Genomic DNA, 18,360 nt, shown 5'->3' on the forward strand with positions numbered 1-18,360 from the left:
TAAATTCGATCAGTATCGTATACCTCCTCGTGAGTATTACGATCATATTGATCATACCAATTTCACATAATTCATATTTATATATATATATTATGCAATTTTCTTTATTATTTATTTATTTTTTGGTTTGTTTCTATTATCGTTTCAGTTATCGGAGTTAATATCGGAGTCAACGTTGACGATATTCAACGTGAAATCGCATGATTACGGTAAATACGAATGTCGTGCCGAAAATAAGATGGGTCATTCTCTTGACATCATACATTTGGATGTGACATCACCACCTGACAAACCACTCGATTTAGAGGCTTGCAACATGACTCACGATTCTGTAACATTGGTCTGGAAAAGAGGATTCAATGGTGGTCTACCAACGTCTCATCAAATACGATGGAGACAGGCGTTGGATTATGAAAGTCGTTACAGATATTTAGACGTTTCACCTGGCGAATATAAAGCTACGATAACTGGTCTTCAACTTGGAACTTATTATGTGTTTAGTGTTAAAGCAATTAACGAAAAGGGTGACAGTGGTTTCTTACCGGACACCGTTAAGGTTCAGACACTACGTAAGTAGAATTTATGTTACCTAAAATGCTTTTCACATTCCGATTAATAATAATATATTCCTGCTTTTTATCATTTAATCGATTTATTTTGTCATAATTTTTAATCAATACAAAAAATTATGTATATATATATATATGTTATATACATATTAGATCGTCTTAAAAGTTTCTTATTAATTTTTGGAAATATAGAATTATATGTATAGAATAATTTGTTGATATTGTGGAGATACGTAAAAATTAAATGTAAAATAATTAAATATCGTAAATATGTAAATTTGTTGTAAGAAAAAGTAAAATAATATTACGCGACGATCTAATATATATAGAATTTATTAATATTATATATTAAACTTATAGTATATTTTTTGAATCAAAAAATATATAAGTTTTATATATTGTATAATATTAATATCATTGTTCATATATATACATATATAATTGGTTGCGCGTTTGATAGATATAATTAACGCATCGTTAGCTATAACTGCTTTACGTGTCAAACCATAACAGGCCAGTATGCGTCAATTAGATTAGATATAGAGGCTTCATTTGTGAAATACGCTTGTCATTAAACGTAGATATTACGTGCTACTATAATATATCCCCATTCGTATATGTTCACATTTACGATTCATAGATCATTGAAAATATTTCATGAAAGATTATATATATATGTTTCGTATGTGTCTATGTGTACATTTAATGCATATTAGGGAGACGATCAATCATTCATACTGAATAACGTTATATCAATGTGCATTATCAAATTTATCATTAATTACAATAATCGGTAACGCGTTCAATTTTAATATATATCCTTTCGACAATATTAACACTACAGATTAATACAAAACAATCATCATTGTTAAATAAATTAACCATAAAAAAAAAACAATCGTAATAACATATAATCAATCGTTACAAGGGTGTAGTGCTAAAAAAATAAGAAGATGAATATAAAACAATATTAACAAACAATATTAACTCTTGGAACTAATATAAAATAAATCGCTTTGTTAAATTAATTAACCAAAAAAGAAATTAATTTGGAAAATAGATAAAAAAGGAAATTAAAAAATTGGAAAACTAACAAAGTAGGTACACATACACAATCAAACACACATAATCATCTTGCATGAGTAACAAAACGGGTGACGGGGCATTGGCTTGGGTTACAGGCGAGGCGCCACCCACCGAGTTGACATCAAGCGAGATTAATTCTTCGTATATCATCGTGATAATCATCACTGTTTCTGCATCCGCTTGTCTCCTCATTGCCGCGCCCATAGTCGTTGCTACATTAAAGTCGAAAAAGAAGGCACAGCGTTCTGGTAAATATCATTATTAAAACAAATCTCGTTTTTTTTTTTTCTGATTATTTCATAGGCTCGAATAACGTGGAAAACCTGCCAGACGTCCTCTTGGAAAGAGGGGATTTCCCAATGAATTATATCTATACGTTCGCAGCTACTTCCGTCATCTTTTTTATCGTTAATCTCTTCATCATGTTGTGGTACATTGTACGAAAACGAAATAAAGCTCGTAAGTTGATATGACTTAGACGAAATAACGAAGTACAACGAGACAAAAGAAAATTACCCCCCCCCCACCACGAAAAAAACATATATAATATATTATACCCCATTGCGAAGGACAAATGAAAAATATAATTATATATTTGATATATATATATGTGGGACGAGCGTCTCCAAGCCAAATTCTTAAATAGGCATTCGTGAAAAGATTGGACGTGGGCCCTGGATAGCTCAATGGATAAAGAGCAGTCGCCCGGAAAGCGGAAGAAGATCCGGGTTTCGAGTCCCGGTCCAGTCAGTCCAACGGTCCAGTTTTTTTCACGATTCCTACATATATATATATGATTGTAAGATTTATAATTGAAATTGGGCAGTATAAGAATTTTTAGAACGTTATATTTAGATTTTATTATTATTGTTACGTTTCAAATTCTTACCCTGTCCAAATTCCCTGCGAATACATTAATTAATAATTCGATTTTTCGACGTGATAAACAATTATTAATTGATTTATATAATTGGATATTAATTGGACTTATTTATCTTGATTTCATTATTCTTAAGAATATTTGAAATAAATGTGATCAGTATTCCAAAATGAAATGTTAAATTAGAATAATGCAACAGTATGCATCCTGTATCAATATTTAAAATATTCAAACTTTTATTACCAAAATTATTAACAAATTATTACTGACCATTTTTTTGTTCAATTAAATAGTGATCGAAATATGTTTTTGAAAAATATTGTCTATAATGAATAGAATAGAAAAACATATTAAGATTACAAAACTTGATTCTATATATTATCAAATATGTTTCTAATACAAACAAACTATATGTAATCTAACCGAACCAACCAACTAGAACTATCTTGTTATACTTGAACTAAACGGACGTTAAACTCTTTTGACAGGATTAAACAAGTCCCAGACAGCGGATATGTATGCACCATCTACCGTCAATGGGGACACCATGACCGGCGAATTAAGTTCCGTGTCCGATGAGAAGAGCGACGTTAACTTCGACGCTAATGATTACGTGGTCAGTGCCATCAGTCAATATGTTCTTAGTAACAAGTAATACCGGAGGGTAGGTTTGAGTTCTGTTAACACTTTTTCTTTTCCTGACCCTTTTTTTTAGTTTCCCTTTAAAACTTATTTTACGGGTTCCCATATAATCTTTCATTCGTTTCAATTTACAAGCACGTTATTTGAAAACAAAACTTTGACAATTTTCTTACCTAACATTTTCCTTTCATCCAATCACCTTTCACCTATTTCCCCCATCCTGTCTACCATCAACCCCTTCTTTCTTTTTTTTTTTTAGTAATAGTACTCGCAAACTAAATTCTCGTTTATAATGTTGGATAAACACTCGCAATGCTTATTTTGTTGAAATAACAAGTATTTCTTTTCTTAACTCTCGAACGTACTAATGTAACATTTCAAAGTAGTAATATGTTTTATCATTTTAATTTACGTGCATGCACACATTTTCTCTTGCTGATTAATTAATATCATTTTTAATCGAATTTACTTCGTTAGATTTTTATATATTCTCTTCACTTTTCTTTTTTCTTTAATATATATATAAGTTTAAGTTCATCAATTGAAATAAATCTATGAATATTTAATACATTGATTAATCGAATCTGATAACAGAAACTCACTATAACGTTGGATCCTTTAATGCCATTCGCAAAGCCGTAAATTTTGAAATGTCACACGGGATGGAACGTTAAAAAAAAAAAAGAAAAAAAAAAGAAGAAGCCTCATTTGCAATGCGCGCATAATGCATCGTAGAAACAATACACTTGAAAATGTAGACGAGAAAAGAAAAATAAACCACAACAGAACGCAACACGATGCAACACGACGCAACAACAAAAACAAAAAAAAAAACAAACAAACAAACAAACAAACAAAAACCTAGATAATACATACATCCCCATCGTCGTAGTTATTCGTCACGCGACGAGAAATTGCAGTGTTATCATTGTCCTCTCTCTGATTTTAACGTTCCCGCTTTCTTTCTCCATTTTTTTTTTTTTATTTATACAAGAATACCCTCGCATATCAGATTCCATATCGAATATTTTTCTCTAGCTTTTCCTAGCTATTTTTTTTTCTTCTTTCTTTTAAATTCTTCTCTCTCACTCCCTCCGACAACCTTTTTCTATTTCCCCACATTTTGTTTCTTTTCTATTTCTTCTTTTTGTTTGTTGTTGTTCACCGGGTATCATCATTCCTTTCATTCTTTCGTTCTCTTTCTTTTAAACATAATGCGTAGTATCAATCCGATCCTCTTGTTTCGACGCGGTAGCAAAATAACACAGAGAACCCCCTATCTAGTTTTAAACGATAAGAATTCGTATGCTTTTTTGGGGACGGGGGGAAACAAGAGAGAACACCCTTTTCTTTTTTCTTTTTTTTTTTTCGTCTACGCTCCGTCGAAGGTAGAGAAAAAACAAACAAATATTCGCGGTGTATCAGAATGATAACTAAAGCCAGGAATGAAAGAACCGTGAGAAGTTATTTTCAGTTTCAACCTTTTTCAAAGTAGAATAGACGAAAATACGAGAAAAAAAAAAAGAGTCACGCTGATACACTACGTAATTTAGAATATTAATCAGTAGATCAAATTCAAATTTGTTAACACTATTTTGTATAGTCAAATTATAGATATACATTAATTCTAAGTATCGTATAGTGATTTGATGATAAGATTGCCCTCGGACGTACACGGAGAAGTAAAAATCAAAGTCTAATTGTTTTTTCTCATTTTTCTCATTAGCTTTGACCCCATCAAAATCTGTGACATATACGTTAAATCGTTATATTTATGATAGACCTACTTATATTGGTACGATCAATCGTGATTGAAAAAAAATCGAGTGATCGATTGTAGAATTGAAACAAGATACGACTTAATCGAAAATTTAGATGATAAACCATGAGTGATACGAAATGGAATCTGCAAGTGACCCAAATAAGAAAAGAAATTTATGAAACTAATCTGATAGGAAACGGTACAATGCAACCCCTGACGCAACCCTGACAATTAAATTTACTTCTTTTTTTCCTGGAACAATCTTTTTATCAATTCGCTATACTTAAGTTATCAAATACGTTTGACAAATAGAAAACTAATCGTCTGATTTGTGTTTTATTTTCTTTTCTGTTGATCTGTTATTCATTCAACCTCAGGACGAGGGAAGAAAAACTGCAGCTAGTACATATTTAATCGATCAAACTATGCAGGATTACGGGAAGGGTAGTTTAGAGATGCAGGTACATCATCAAGGAACTCTCGGTCGTCGAGGTAACCACGTACCAGTAATGAGTATGGATTCCCCACCTCAAAGAACTACAGCCAGTGGGACACTCTCGGGTGCGTCACCTACAACTGCTACTCGTCTCGACACTCTGCATAGGTGCTCAAACCTCTCAAGTTTAATCGCTCTTGGTGTCTTCTCGTAATATCTCTGGTCAGATTTATCCTAACGCAATAATTGTTTCATTAGAAATATCTAATTGGCAAAAGAAAAAGAAAAAGAAAAAAACAAACAAACAAATGAATCTCTATACGAATAATATTTTCGTATAATAAAATTGGTGAGTCTGGCCAGGTAACAAACAAGAACCTTCCTTATATCATCCCGTATGTGGATTATTTTCCACGTTCGATTGATAATTATTTTAGCAAGTTTATGCAATTATTTCATTATTTCAATTCTAATTTACATGATATATATATATATACATATATATGTATATATATGTGTATGTACTTCATTATCAAATGCATACGCGTATCACATCATCTCATACGTTCGCATGAAATTACTTCGAGCAGCTTGCTTAATTAGTATTCATATCATTACTTATACAATAGGAAGCATATACATACATATAATAGAAAATATAAGAAAAGATTAAAAAAAAAAAAAACTAAAAGAAATAGAAATAGATAGAGAAAAGAAGGGAGAGAGGCACGCGAGTTGAATTATGCTTGCGAGGTTTTTGTTATTCCGCATGCGTTTTTCGTACATGCTATATATATTATATTAATGCGTATGATATACAGGCAGAACGAGAAACGCACTTTGGCACGCACCTTGGCAGAGCGTCAGTAATATTTATTATTAGATCAAAGAGATCGCTTGGCGGAGCTTCAATCATAACCCATGAATAATACCCCATGAATATACCCGAAAAAAAAAAGTAAAAGTGATCTGTAAGTTGCACTCGTTTGTTTTCAACATACATCAACGATCACATATCATAAATCGATTATAATAACCCTTGACCCTACCCCCACCCCCACCCCCAACTCAGATCATAAGCTTTGCGATCATCGATCATACAATCTCCCTGAACGGAAAAATTCCAATATGGTATAAAGTATATATGTCTTAGGGAAATGATGAAAATGAAGATTCGATCAAATTTCTAAGTTAGATAATCAATTCATGAAAGATGTTGAAACAATAACTATGTAGTTTTAAGGGATTTGATCAAATCACTTTATTTCTTTATGTAAATCATCTCCCATAGAATGATTTGAACATCTTCAATGAATTGATTATCAACCTTATAAAGTATTGATCAAAATTCTATTTGTATCATTACCCTGGAACATATATACATATGTCCAGATCGTGTAAAATGTTATTTACGTTACAGTTTCGAAGTCGAGTTACATCGGGAATCCAAGTCCTGCACCGCCCAACGACGTAAGCTTCTACAGTGTGGAAATGGACAACGGCCGTTATATGGGATATGAGCCGAATTCGAGCCCGGCACCAACAATGGGAGATCCGGGCTCGGGCACGTATTACCCATCAATGCCAATCACAGGACAACACACGGGGGGCCCCCTTGCGAGCATGAACACTGGTGGAACGGGTACGTTGACCCGTTCGAGAACTCTACCACGACCTGTACCACCCCCGGATGTTACTGTGATGACGGCGGGTACAAAATCATTGATACCACCCACCGTACCACCGCCCCCGGCTACTTTTGCACGTGCGAACAACAACGGTGCGCACAATCATGGTCACCCGTTATCGACGTTCACACCGACACCGGCCTATTCCGACATTGACGGCCATCTTGTCTGAGGTTCACCAATTTTCGGCCCCAGCTCGGTACGCGGTAAATATCGTGCCGTACCTAGGGACGAAACAACGTGTTTGCCCGTCACCGAAAGAAGCACGAGACTTTAGGCCTATTATATAAAGCAAACGCAAACTCAAACGCAAACGATGATATCGAGACATCAAAACTAGTTCATTTATTCTGTGCTATGATGCATTGTACAATGCATTGACAACAACAACAACAAGAACAACAATTAACGAAGCAACCGATGACGATGACATTTTCCTTCGGATTCGCGTGTTCCTTTTAACTATCATACTCGTGGATTGTGTGCGTCGTGATGCTATTGCGTGACGGGACATATATTATTGATAATCTAACAGATAAAGAGAAAAATCATTTGTTCTACGTATACTCTCCTCCTCCTTCTCCTTCTCCTCCTCCTCCTCCTCCTCCTCTTCCTGCGAGGAGGTTGGAGCTGGGAGGCTGGGGACTAGGCTTGGGGGACAATTTTCGGTGGTTTCAATCTGTGGCTTACGTGTAAATATGGATATTTCGGGCGTGTGTTTAACTTTGATGATCGTGAATCAACACGATTGTCCTCGTTGGCAGATATTGAACGAAGATTTTGTTGTTTTGGGGACGTTCGTGATAATAATAAATAATTCTTTGCGTCGACGATTAGAAAATAATTGCATTTGCATATCATGAAAAAATCGTTCGTGCTTTTAATCGTCGATTTAATCATCGAACTCTTACATTATTAGCCGAGAATTTGTCGATCGATAACCGAGAAACTGTTGGACACATCCTCGACACGCGGTTTGTCGTTCTCTGTGTGTGCGTGGGTGGATGTTAATATGTATGTATGTATGTTTGTTTCTCTGCGTGTGTGTATATGTGTGTGTGTGTATGTGAATATATGCATACGTACTTTAATGAATGTGTGTTTAAACATCATAATATGAATCCTTTATCTTCTCCGAGTGTAATAATATAGAAAATAATTATTCATTTCATTCGATCTCGACGATCGTTTATTCACCATAAACGATCATCGACATCTGATGATTTATTTATGTTTCTTAAACAACATTCACATGAAGTTTTCTTTTCCTTTTTGCTATATTTGCGTCTCGATAACGGCAACGTTAATGTCGATAAAAAAAGAAAGAAAACTTTCTTTGCTTATTGTTAAAAACAAGTTGAAATGAAGGGATTAATTAGAAAAAAAGAAAAAACAAAATGCGCTCCTCCTGTTCGAGAAAAACATTTTTCAATCGATTCGATATTGTAATCAACAATAAAACCAAAAATCAATATTAAATCATTTTCTTCTCTTCGATTTTCACGGAGGTCGGATTAGTTTCTTTTTTTTTTTCTTTTTTTCTTTTCGCACGTATGGGTATCTTGAGACTCGTCATCTGAGGTCCCTCCCCTCTCCACCTACACCTTCCCATCCCCAAACCTCACCCCCAAAACCCTTTCCTTATTTTATTTTTTATTCTTTTCTCTATGGGTGACGCATTAAAATGAAACGCGATTCTTTACGATCTATCGTATTTTTTATGATGATCTATTATAATAATAATAATAATAATAATAATAATAATAATAATAATAATAATAATCTTGGTAGATAATTATAGTTTTATCAGAAAAATTCAAAAACAAATTCAATACAAATTATTCGCGAATTGAATCGATTACATAATAAATAATTACATTGATAAATAAATAAATGATAGATCGTAACGAATTGATGATAATGTTTAATTTTTAAAAACGAACGTGGGGTATATGTTATAATGTCAAAAAAAAAAAAAAACGTATCCGAGAAAAGTATTTGTTTATAATGCGTTTAATGCAAACGTGTGCTTTTCGACGATAATTACGCTTGTACGTGTTATACATAGATGATAAAAAAAAAAAAAAAAGGAAAAAAGAGCAACGAGATGATTTTAAGTGAAAGTTCGAATATAAAATAACTTATACTTAAGCATACGATCTTATTAGATTTATTAATACGAACTTTTAAACAATTATTTCTATATTAATATAATATAATTACGTTATGATTATATATACTTATTTATTTCCCCATAAACGAAATAGCTAGCGAATTGAAAAATTAAGCGTAATTGTATTAAGTATTACAACAACGAGTCTCTCTCTTTTATATATTAATTTTAATGTTATTATTATTATTATTATTATTATTATTATTAATTTTAATATTACACACTGCACATTCGACTGTCTCTCTCGACGAATTGAAAACGTTTGCAGTAACGTATAACAGAATGAAATTAATAATCGCGTAACACAGTCGTAGGAAAAAAAATAGTAAGGAAGAAAGAAAAAAGATAAAAAAAAAAAAATAACGAAACGGTCTTCACTGCCGATCTTAAAGTCAATATAATACCAATTTTACATATATTTAAAAAAAAAATATATCTATTATAAAATATATACATATATTATATATTATTTCACGAATTATTATTTTTTAACGGTGTCTTATAAAAATTACTTCGCCTTCGATGTAGAATTTAAAAAAAAAAAACAAGAAAAAACGTTCTTACAGTTCTGTAATATTCTTCTCTTTTGTTTTTCTTAAAAAAAAATGAAAAAAAGATAAACGTACCGTCAATCAAGAAAATGATCTCAAACTTAAAAAGCAAAAAAAAAAAAAGAAAAGGAAATTGAAATAATTCATCATATGATTTATTTTACAATACGGAATACAATTGTAATCAAAAAAAATAAATCGTAAAACTCGATTGTTACCATTTTTTTTTTTTTTTTTTTTGATATTTCACATTAATCGGAAATCCTAATATTATTCGATACATATATTTTTTACATAAATACATATTCAATTCTATTATATTAGAAAAACCCTCATATAAATCGATCGTTCGAAATTTTACTTATCGAAAAAAAGTCAAAGTCCAAATGAAATTTTTAACAAACATGTTAGAATTTTGCATTAGTCAATTGTTAACAAATTCCTCGTTTAAATATATTATCGGAAAGTATAAATGGCATTTCGGAAGAAGTAACTACGAACGAATATTAAAATAAAATGAAATGTTTGATGAATAAGAAGATGGTAGTATAAAGTTGTCGAGAAAATGAGTGAGAGAAAAAATGAAAAAAAAGAAAGAAAGAAAGAGAAAGAGAGAGAGAGAGAGAGAGAGAGAGAGAGAAAGCGTTTGTAGATCGAAAACGCGTCGACGTTTTAAAAGCCTAGAGAAATGGCATTGCCATAGGGAATATATGGGAACGAAGGCGGAGGATTTTATGGGACACGTAACGTTCCATAAATTTAGCGACTGTAAGAGGTTTACGCGAGCTTTCGAATCATAATCGCCGTTCCTCTGACTGCCTGTAACAGATAAAAGGCTGAATTTTGCCCCTTTCATCCCCCCCTACCATCTCCTCTTGCACCCATTTACCCCTTCGTGCCACCCCATTCCATTCCCAACCTCCTCTTCCACTTCCTGTTTCAATACACTTACACACCGCCCCCTCCCCCTCCCCACTCCGACAAATTCGTGAGAAATATTTTGTACATGTCGTAGCTCTCGTAAAATATGTAAACGTTATTTTCGTGAAATATGTTAATGACAAAGATAAAGAAAGGAAATATGATTATGATTATGATGATTATGATGATAATGATGATGCTGTTTAAAGTGATCGACGTCTTTGAATGACGTAGTGATATCTTTGAAAAAGACAATAGCGTTTAAAGTTTTACGTTTTTAGTTGATATAATTGAAAGGAAACGAGAGAGAGAGAGAGAGAGAGAGAATGTTAATTTAGTTAAGAAAAAGAAAGAGTTAAAGATAATATTAAGAGAAAAAAAAAATAGAAAAGGAATGGAATGAATAGAAAAAATATCTAGCGACGGATATAAGTTATAAATTATGCAAGTTGAGATTATATGTGTTATGAAATAATAGACAAAAATCCCGTTAACATTTTGAGCGCGACTTGTACGTTTAAATTGTACGTTTAAATTGTATGTTTATATATATATAACAAAAACAACTACAACGCATGCATTCACGCACAGACACATCATACACACACACGTATATTATATTAGATATATTTTTGCATTAATTTCGATTAAAAATGATTCGTTAATGATCTATGTGTAAATAACGATACGATATTATTGTTCTCTCGATAATATTTCAAACGCATGAGAAAAGATTAACGCTCAAAAAATAATTGAAACAAAAAACAAAAAAAAAAAAGTAAAAATTTTTCAATATGGATCATATGAGGGTCTCATTATACCTAGGATTTAATATGAAAAGGTATATGATATACATGCATACATACATAGGTCATAATATGCTAGGTTTACGCGTATATAACGAATAAAAATATAATGGGGAAATAAATAAAATAGAAGAAGATGAAGATGAAGAAGAAGAAGAAGAAGAAGAAGAAGAAGAAGAAAAAAGTAAAATAAAATGAATTTATTTCGGTTTATATTGGTATATGAAGGGAAAATATAGGAAGGAGAAAAAATTGAAAAAAAAAAAAAACACAAAAAGGAAAAAAAGAAATAAAAATACAAAAGACAACGCGATTTTCCCGTTCGTCGGAAGCCTAACAAATAGTAGTCGATATAATATATATATATATATATTATATTTTTGAGAAAAGGTAAAAGAAACGCGAACGAAAAAAACAAAAAATTAACGCAATAAGAAGTATTAAGAAAAAGAAAGAAAAAAATAAGAAAGGGAAAAAAAAGAACAGGAGTGATAAGGAAAGGGAAAAAAATAATTCAATATACGTTTTTGGCCTATTGTAAGGGTATTAGAAATTCATGCAACGCACAATGAACGAATCGATTGTAAAGTATTAAAAATCGGAATAAATTTTGTTACTTTTTTTTGTTTTCTTTCCCACTCGTAGAGCTCGTGTAAAGCTATAAATTTTATTTTCCATTAGAAATTTCTACTAGATGATATACGTTGGCAAACAATTATACCATAAAAAATATAATAAAACAAAGAAACGAAAAATTTGCGTGTATCGCAGTTTTTTTTTTCTTTTTAATAATAAACACGCGTTCGAAAAATGTTTCATTTACGCAGCAAAAAATAAACGATTTTACTTGAAATATTTATATTAGAAACTTGAAAAATAAATGAAAAATATACGAATATATTAATGAATGAAACTTTATCCCGAAAAAAATTGTGTCTCGTATAATTTGACGTAGTATCAATTATTATAGAAAAATTTCACAAATATTATGTTTTATTTACGAAATACACACGCACTTAAGCCAAATTATTTTTCCCCCTTAAACATAAATTATAATTATATTTATTTACTTTCATATGTGCGTATATCCAAATATACTTTTTACAAACTCGAGTTATTCTTGTGCGTTTCATGAGTTTAAAGAATCGTTTGAAAGTTATTATTAACGAATATAATGTTTCCTTCGTATTTAGCAGCGTAATTGCGAATTGTTATATTTACACGTGCACCAGGACCGCGTTTAATTTGTTAACGTTTAAATTCTACATGCTTGATAAGAAATAATTGTGTGTTGTTGAAGAAATGTGCTGTTGCGAATGAAATGGCCGTTAAAAATTTTACGGCTTAGACTGATGATATTTCAATAAATTCTCATATGTATTGCTCAATTATAAAAAGAGAGAGAGAAAGAGAGAGAGAAAGAAAGAAAGAAAGAAAGAGAGAGAACATGTTTGCGCATATTATTAAAAGGTTCTATTTACATATACATGTTTTATATTTGTAATTAAAAAACGAAACTAAAAGAAAGAAAGAAAGAAAGAAAGAACAAGAGAGAGAGAGAGAGATAAAGATAGAGGAAAAAAAAAAAGGAATAATCATGTAAACATACTTAAAAATATTACCTGAAGAGTTATTAGACTATGTAATCTCCAAAGTATTTGCTCATCAAAGTGCAAGGCATGTTAGACGGACCGATATTCGTCCAAAATAGTACCTTGGAGATGGACATACCATCATCTAACACGTATATATATATACATATTCTCTCTCGTATATATATATATATTATATAATATGTATGTATGTATATATATATATATATATATACGTGAATATTTGATATTTTACATATAATAATTCGAAGAAAATTTTGTTGATTAATCTAAGAAATAGTCAATCCTAATTATACAATCAGTGAAAAGGTAATTTGGGGAGTAAGGATTATAAAAATTGATCGTGTTTTAAAAAAAAAAAAACAACAAAAAAAAAAAAACACAAAAAACGTATGTACATATTGTATATATTTGCGCTTAGATAGATATTAACAAAATAAAATGAGAAATGGAAAAAGTTACGCGTAAACGTGAATTATAATATCAAAAAGTAAAAGAGAGGGAGGAAGAAAAAAAAAAAGGAAATATGAAAATAAACGTGACGAGAAAAAAAGGGGGGGGGGAGGAGGAGGAGGGACAATCTATCGGGAGATTCGCGCGAACGTGATTACCTGAGAAAAAAAAAAACAAAACATTAACTAGCGACTTCTTTCTAACTGTGTTCATGTGAATGCAGAAAAATATAAATCGTATACAGGTATATATACTAGATTCACACGTACACACACACATAGAACACAGACACATATTAACAGATATTAACGAAGAGAACGGTAATCTCTTTCTTTTTTGCACTATCGTATTTTATTTTTTTTTTTTTATTATTATACGCGAATGCGTATTTATTTACTTTCCCTATAGGTTTTTTTTATTCTCTTTACTTTTTTTTATTTTTTTATTTTCCTCGATATGAACGTTCGCTCGAGTTTTACGATAGACTAAGACAAAGACAAAGTCAAGAGCTTTTGTAATAGATAATATAATTGTTCGTATGAATTTTTATTATTCCTTTTTTATTATTACTATTATTATTATTATTATTTAGAAACAGACCTGAGAAAATATTAACTGTTATTTCGAATTGAAACACGGTGTGTGTGTGCACCGATGGTTATAATGAACGTTAAATAAATGAATCATAAAGATGAAATGAATAACACAAAAATTAATATGAATTGAGATTGAAAAGATATATAATAGATAAGAGATAAACAAAATTAAAAGTTGAAGAAAAAGAAAGAAGGATAATGAAAACTCTCGCGAATGAAATTGTTGTTGATAAAAATACGAGATCGATGATAATACAATCGTTCGAAGACAAACTATATCCGTTCCAAATTAACATTGCCAATAATTAATAATAACAACCTAAAATCTTTAACTCACCGTATACTTATTTGTAAAAAAATAAAAAAAAAACGACACACTAACGCATAAAACGTGGCCCGTTTTTTCTTTTCTTTTTTGTTTTTTTTTTCTATTTTAAATTAACACAACATATAATATNATATATTATAAAACAAAATGGACATTTATACGTTTTAAAACTATAGGAGGGGGGAAAAAAAAGAAAGAAATAAAATAAACTCGTACGTCATGAATATTATAGACGTGTATTTGCATATACACATATGTAATATTCGAATCGATTCTATTATAGTAATTGCAAATAATGATAATACATACGTTGACTAAAAAATGATATAATTTATCGTACGAGCACATATAAATAATCTTGACAGTAAAAAGTAACACACGATTGTGAAGAAAAATGAAGGAAAGGAAAACGTTTTTTTTTTGTACTATCTTTAAACGAGAACATGTTGTATGACAACACACACACACGCATACACACGCACAAACAAACACACAGGCATCATATATGTTTGCTTCCGTTCATGTGCCAACTAATTGATGTTTTTGATGTTCAATATACCAGATGTAATTAAAAAAAAAAAAAAAAAAATAATAAAATAAAAATGAAAGGGGAACCTCCTTCATTCGGTCACCATTTATGGTGTCGGTCTATCGTTAAACAAAAAATATGCTGTCGAAAAAAAAAATAAATTGGCACTTCGATGTGCAATATTAAGAATAACAAAAAGAAAAAAATAACCCCTAAAAAAAAAAAAGAAATAAAGAAAGGAAACGATTAATGAAATAATTAATACGACTCGATGAAAGATTTATGATAGTTAAGGGACGATGTGTAAAATATATTTAAATTAAGGAAACAATCATTATATCGTTTTTAAGTGTGCTACAATGGCACATTTTGTGAAAATAAAATAAAATAAAATAAAAGTGGGCAAAATTAAAATACTGCTCTTCGATCGAAGAAAAATAAAAAAAAAAAAACAAAAAATAAAAATAAAATAATATACGCGAAGGGGTATTATATAGAAATAAAACATGAATTAAAAAGTGGAAGAAGAAAATCAACTACGATGAAGATGAGAAGATAAAGAAGAAGAAGAAGAAGATGAAGAAGAAGATGAAGAAAAGAAGAAGAAAAATAAAAAGAAGAAGAAGAAGAAGAAGATGATGACGATGACGATGACACGATGAAAAAAAAAAAAAATAAAAATAAATAAATAGAAAGAAAAGAAAAAAGTGACGATGTAAAATAATTTAAATATATTCACCACGATTGGTATAATTAATTAATTGTACATAATACATAGTATTTTTACATTCTAATTCTAAATTACATTTCCAATTCTAAATGGTATACACACATTATTCTATGAGCTCCGCTTGTCCTGTATGTATTGTTAATAATTTTTTTTATTTTTTTTTTTTTAAAACTACCCCAGTACCCTAACGACATCTACCGCCCACACCCCCCCAACCCCACTTTTTGTTTTCTTCATCTTTTATCTCTCGCACGGATATAATTTTATTATCACGAGTCGAACGCATTGATAATTATGCAATATTGCATTAAAATAATGCAACAATCCTATTTGTTTAATAATAAGTATTTCTGTTATTTTTTACATCTACATTGATCCCTCTGTTCTCTCATCCCCCAACACCACCACCACCACCACACATTAATTCACCCATTGCGTGCCGTTATTCACTGCAATTCGCACAAGATTTAATAAACACACGCCTTGTGCCTTCATCGCACCATAAAATATTATTAGATCTTTTTATATATATTAATAATATGTAAGAAAAAATTATTCCGTAATATTGTGCTGCATTTACAATTTATATCGATTATTATGTCATCATATTCATTTTATATTATTATTATTATTATTATTATTATTATTATTATTATTATTATTATTATTATTATAGAACGAAGTGTTATATTAACCTCGATACAATATTAATTTGTCGCGATTTACACAAACGATAATCACATTCCAATATAAACGTTATCATTACTATTCTACTTTCTTTTTTATATATACAAAGTATTTCAACATCGAATCCATAAAATAATTTTGTTTTTTGATACGGGAAAAAAGTAAAACAAATCGAGCGACTTTTTAAATTGCAATTTACGTTGATAAAAATTCCCCCATACTTAAAAATACACACATATACATATATATATATATATATTATACATAAATATATATAAATAAATACATAAGGACAGAGCGAAGCTCAAAACACTAGTCCTTAATTTAAAACCAAAGTAAAGAAAGAAAGAAAAAAAAGAAAATAATAAAATAAAAAATAAATGAAAACATTGTGTAGCATTTAAGAATCTCCATTTACTTACATACACACCTGTGTGTCTATAAAGAGACATAATTATAATTAATAACTCAATCATTGTAATTAGATAAACGACTTAACCGATAAGCGAATAGGTAAAGTGAAAACAAGATAAGACACTCCTTTAAGTGTATTATTTGAACCTATTTTAGTTGATTTTTCACACTATCCGATTAAGATTTTACCTAGGAATTTTCGTCACACGTTAGATACGAATAATTCTGCGTCTGTACATTGTTTTTCTATTGCAACAATTAAAAGTGATTGTCAACTTATACATGATACTGCCTTTTCTCCTTTTTTTTGTTTTTCTGTGTTCTCTTGTTGGTCTACTTTAATACAATTGGTTCGAGTATAAAGTTTCGTTTGGTTATTAAATATCATCGAAGTTATGCGATCGTATTGTAAATGATCTATCAGAAAAAAAAAATACGAAGAAACTTTCTACTCAATCCAATATATTTCTATATGTAAGTATTGAAATATCCTAAAAAAAAGTTCGTGTGATGAGATGATATATTTGTATAAATTATATATTTATAAATTTTACGTGAATTTTCCTGACAAACCCATTATGTATCATTATACACGGGGTATATGATATATTTCTTTTAATATCTATACGTCTGTAGATAATTTTTTTTCAATTAATTCAATTTAAACGTTCTATTTGAATAAATAGTATTACTTATTTGTATATATGTTGCCGTTAAAGCCGGAAATCAGTCATTGCTAGTTATGATACGAGCTGAATGTTAAAACGTTCGAATTTTTAACCTTGTTTTATCACCTACGTATCATGATGTATGCATGGAATGTGCAAACGATAGAATAATCACGGACAACCATACTCGAACTTGTCAATTTACGCGACATTCTTTTCCGATCGTTGTATCACATGTGTGATACTGTTTGAGATCTTCATTCAAGGACGACGTACCGTTACGTAGTAAAATGTGTTTCACGAATGTTCGAATTTCATTGTGGGATGATACGTGAGAGTAATGAGAAATAAAAAGAAAAAGAAAAAGTAAAAAAACAAAACAAAAAAATAAAACCAAATAATTCCGACGCGATATATCAAAAGTTTTCTTCTACTTTAGATATTATTTTTTGAGGGGAAAAGAAAGAATAAAAAGAAAAAAAAAAAAAAAAAGAGTTAGATGAATTATTTAGATAAAGAAAATGATTTAACGGACTTCCTTGTCATAACTTACCCACAGGAAGTCCATAATGCGACCGCGTACATCCTCGAGGTGCACGAATAATCACCGGAAAACGCAAACGTGCCATTATCGCGTCTTTTGCATCTTGATTGAGTTTCATAAGATCGAATATACTAAGCACGGTACCTATATTCGTGTTATTTTTCATGTATAAGTTTGTTGTACATGTATCACGTAGTCGTTACTACGAGAACAATATGAAATTTCGAAAATTTTGAGAAATTGTGTATAGAAAAAATAATAAATTGAATAGAAAAAAAAAAAAC

General features: G+C 30.4%; 1 protein-coding gene across 5 annotated transcripts in view; it reads left to right on the top strand.

The window, feature by feature from the left end:
• LOC106785968 (nephrin) overlaps positions 1–8,987 on the top strand; it is a 363,418-nt gene extending 354,431 nt beyond the window's left edge. For 2 of the 5 annotated variants that reach the window (XM_014746870.1, XM_014746871.1), the window contains exons 14-18: positions 149–569; positions 1,959–2,114; positions 3,024–3,151; positions 5,317–5,500; positions 6,796–8,987. In XM_014746870.1, the coding sequence (XP_014602356.1) occupies positions 149–569; positions 1,959–2,114; positions 3,024–3,151; positions 5,317–5,500; positions 6,796–7,235 (1,329 nt within the window). In that variant the 3' untranslated portion in view covers positions 7,236–8,987. Of the gene's footprint in view, positions 1–148; positions 570–1,750; positions 1,904–1,958; positions 2,115–3,023; positions 3,200–5,316; positions 5,544–6,795 lie in introns of those variants that run through there. The other 3 variants (XM_014746873.1, XM_014746874.1, XM_014746875.1) reach the window with 3 other exon arrangements.
• The last annotated feature ends 9,373 nt before the right edge of the window (positions 8,988–18,360 follow it).

The sequence above is a fragment of the Polistes canadensis genome, unplaced genomic scaffold (assembly GCF_001313835.1).
Source record: "Polistes canadensis isolate GaletaPanama2010 unplaced genomic scaffold, ASM131383v1 scaffold_60, whole genome shotgun sequence".
Classification (NCBI taxonomy): domain Eukaryota; kingdom Metazoa; phylum Arthropoda; class Insecta; order Hymenoptera; family Vespidae; genus Polistes; species Polistes canadensis.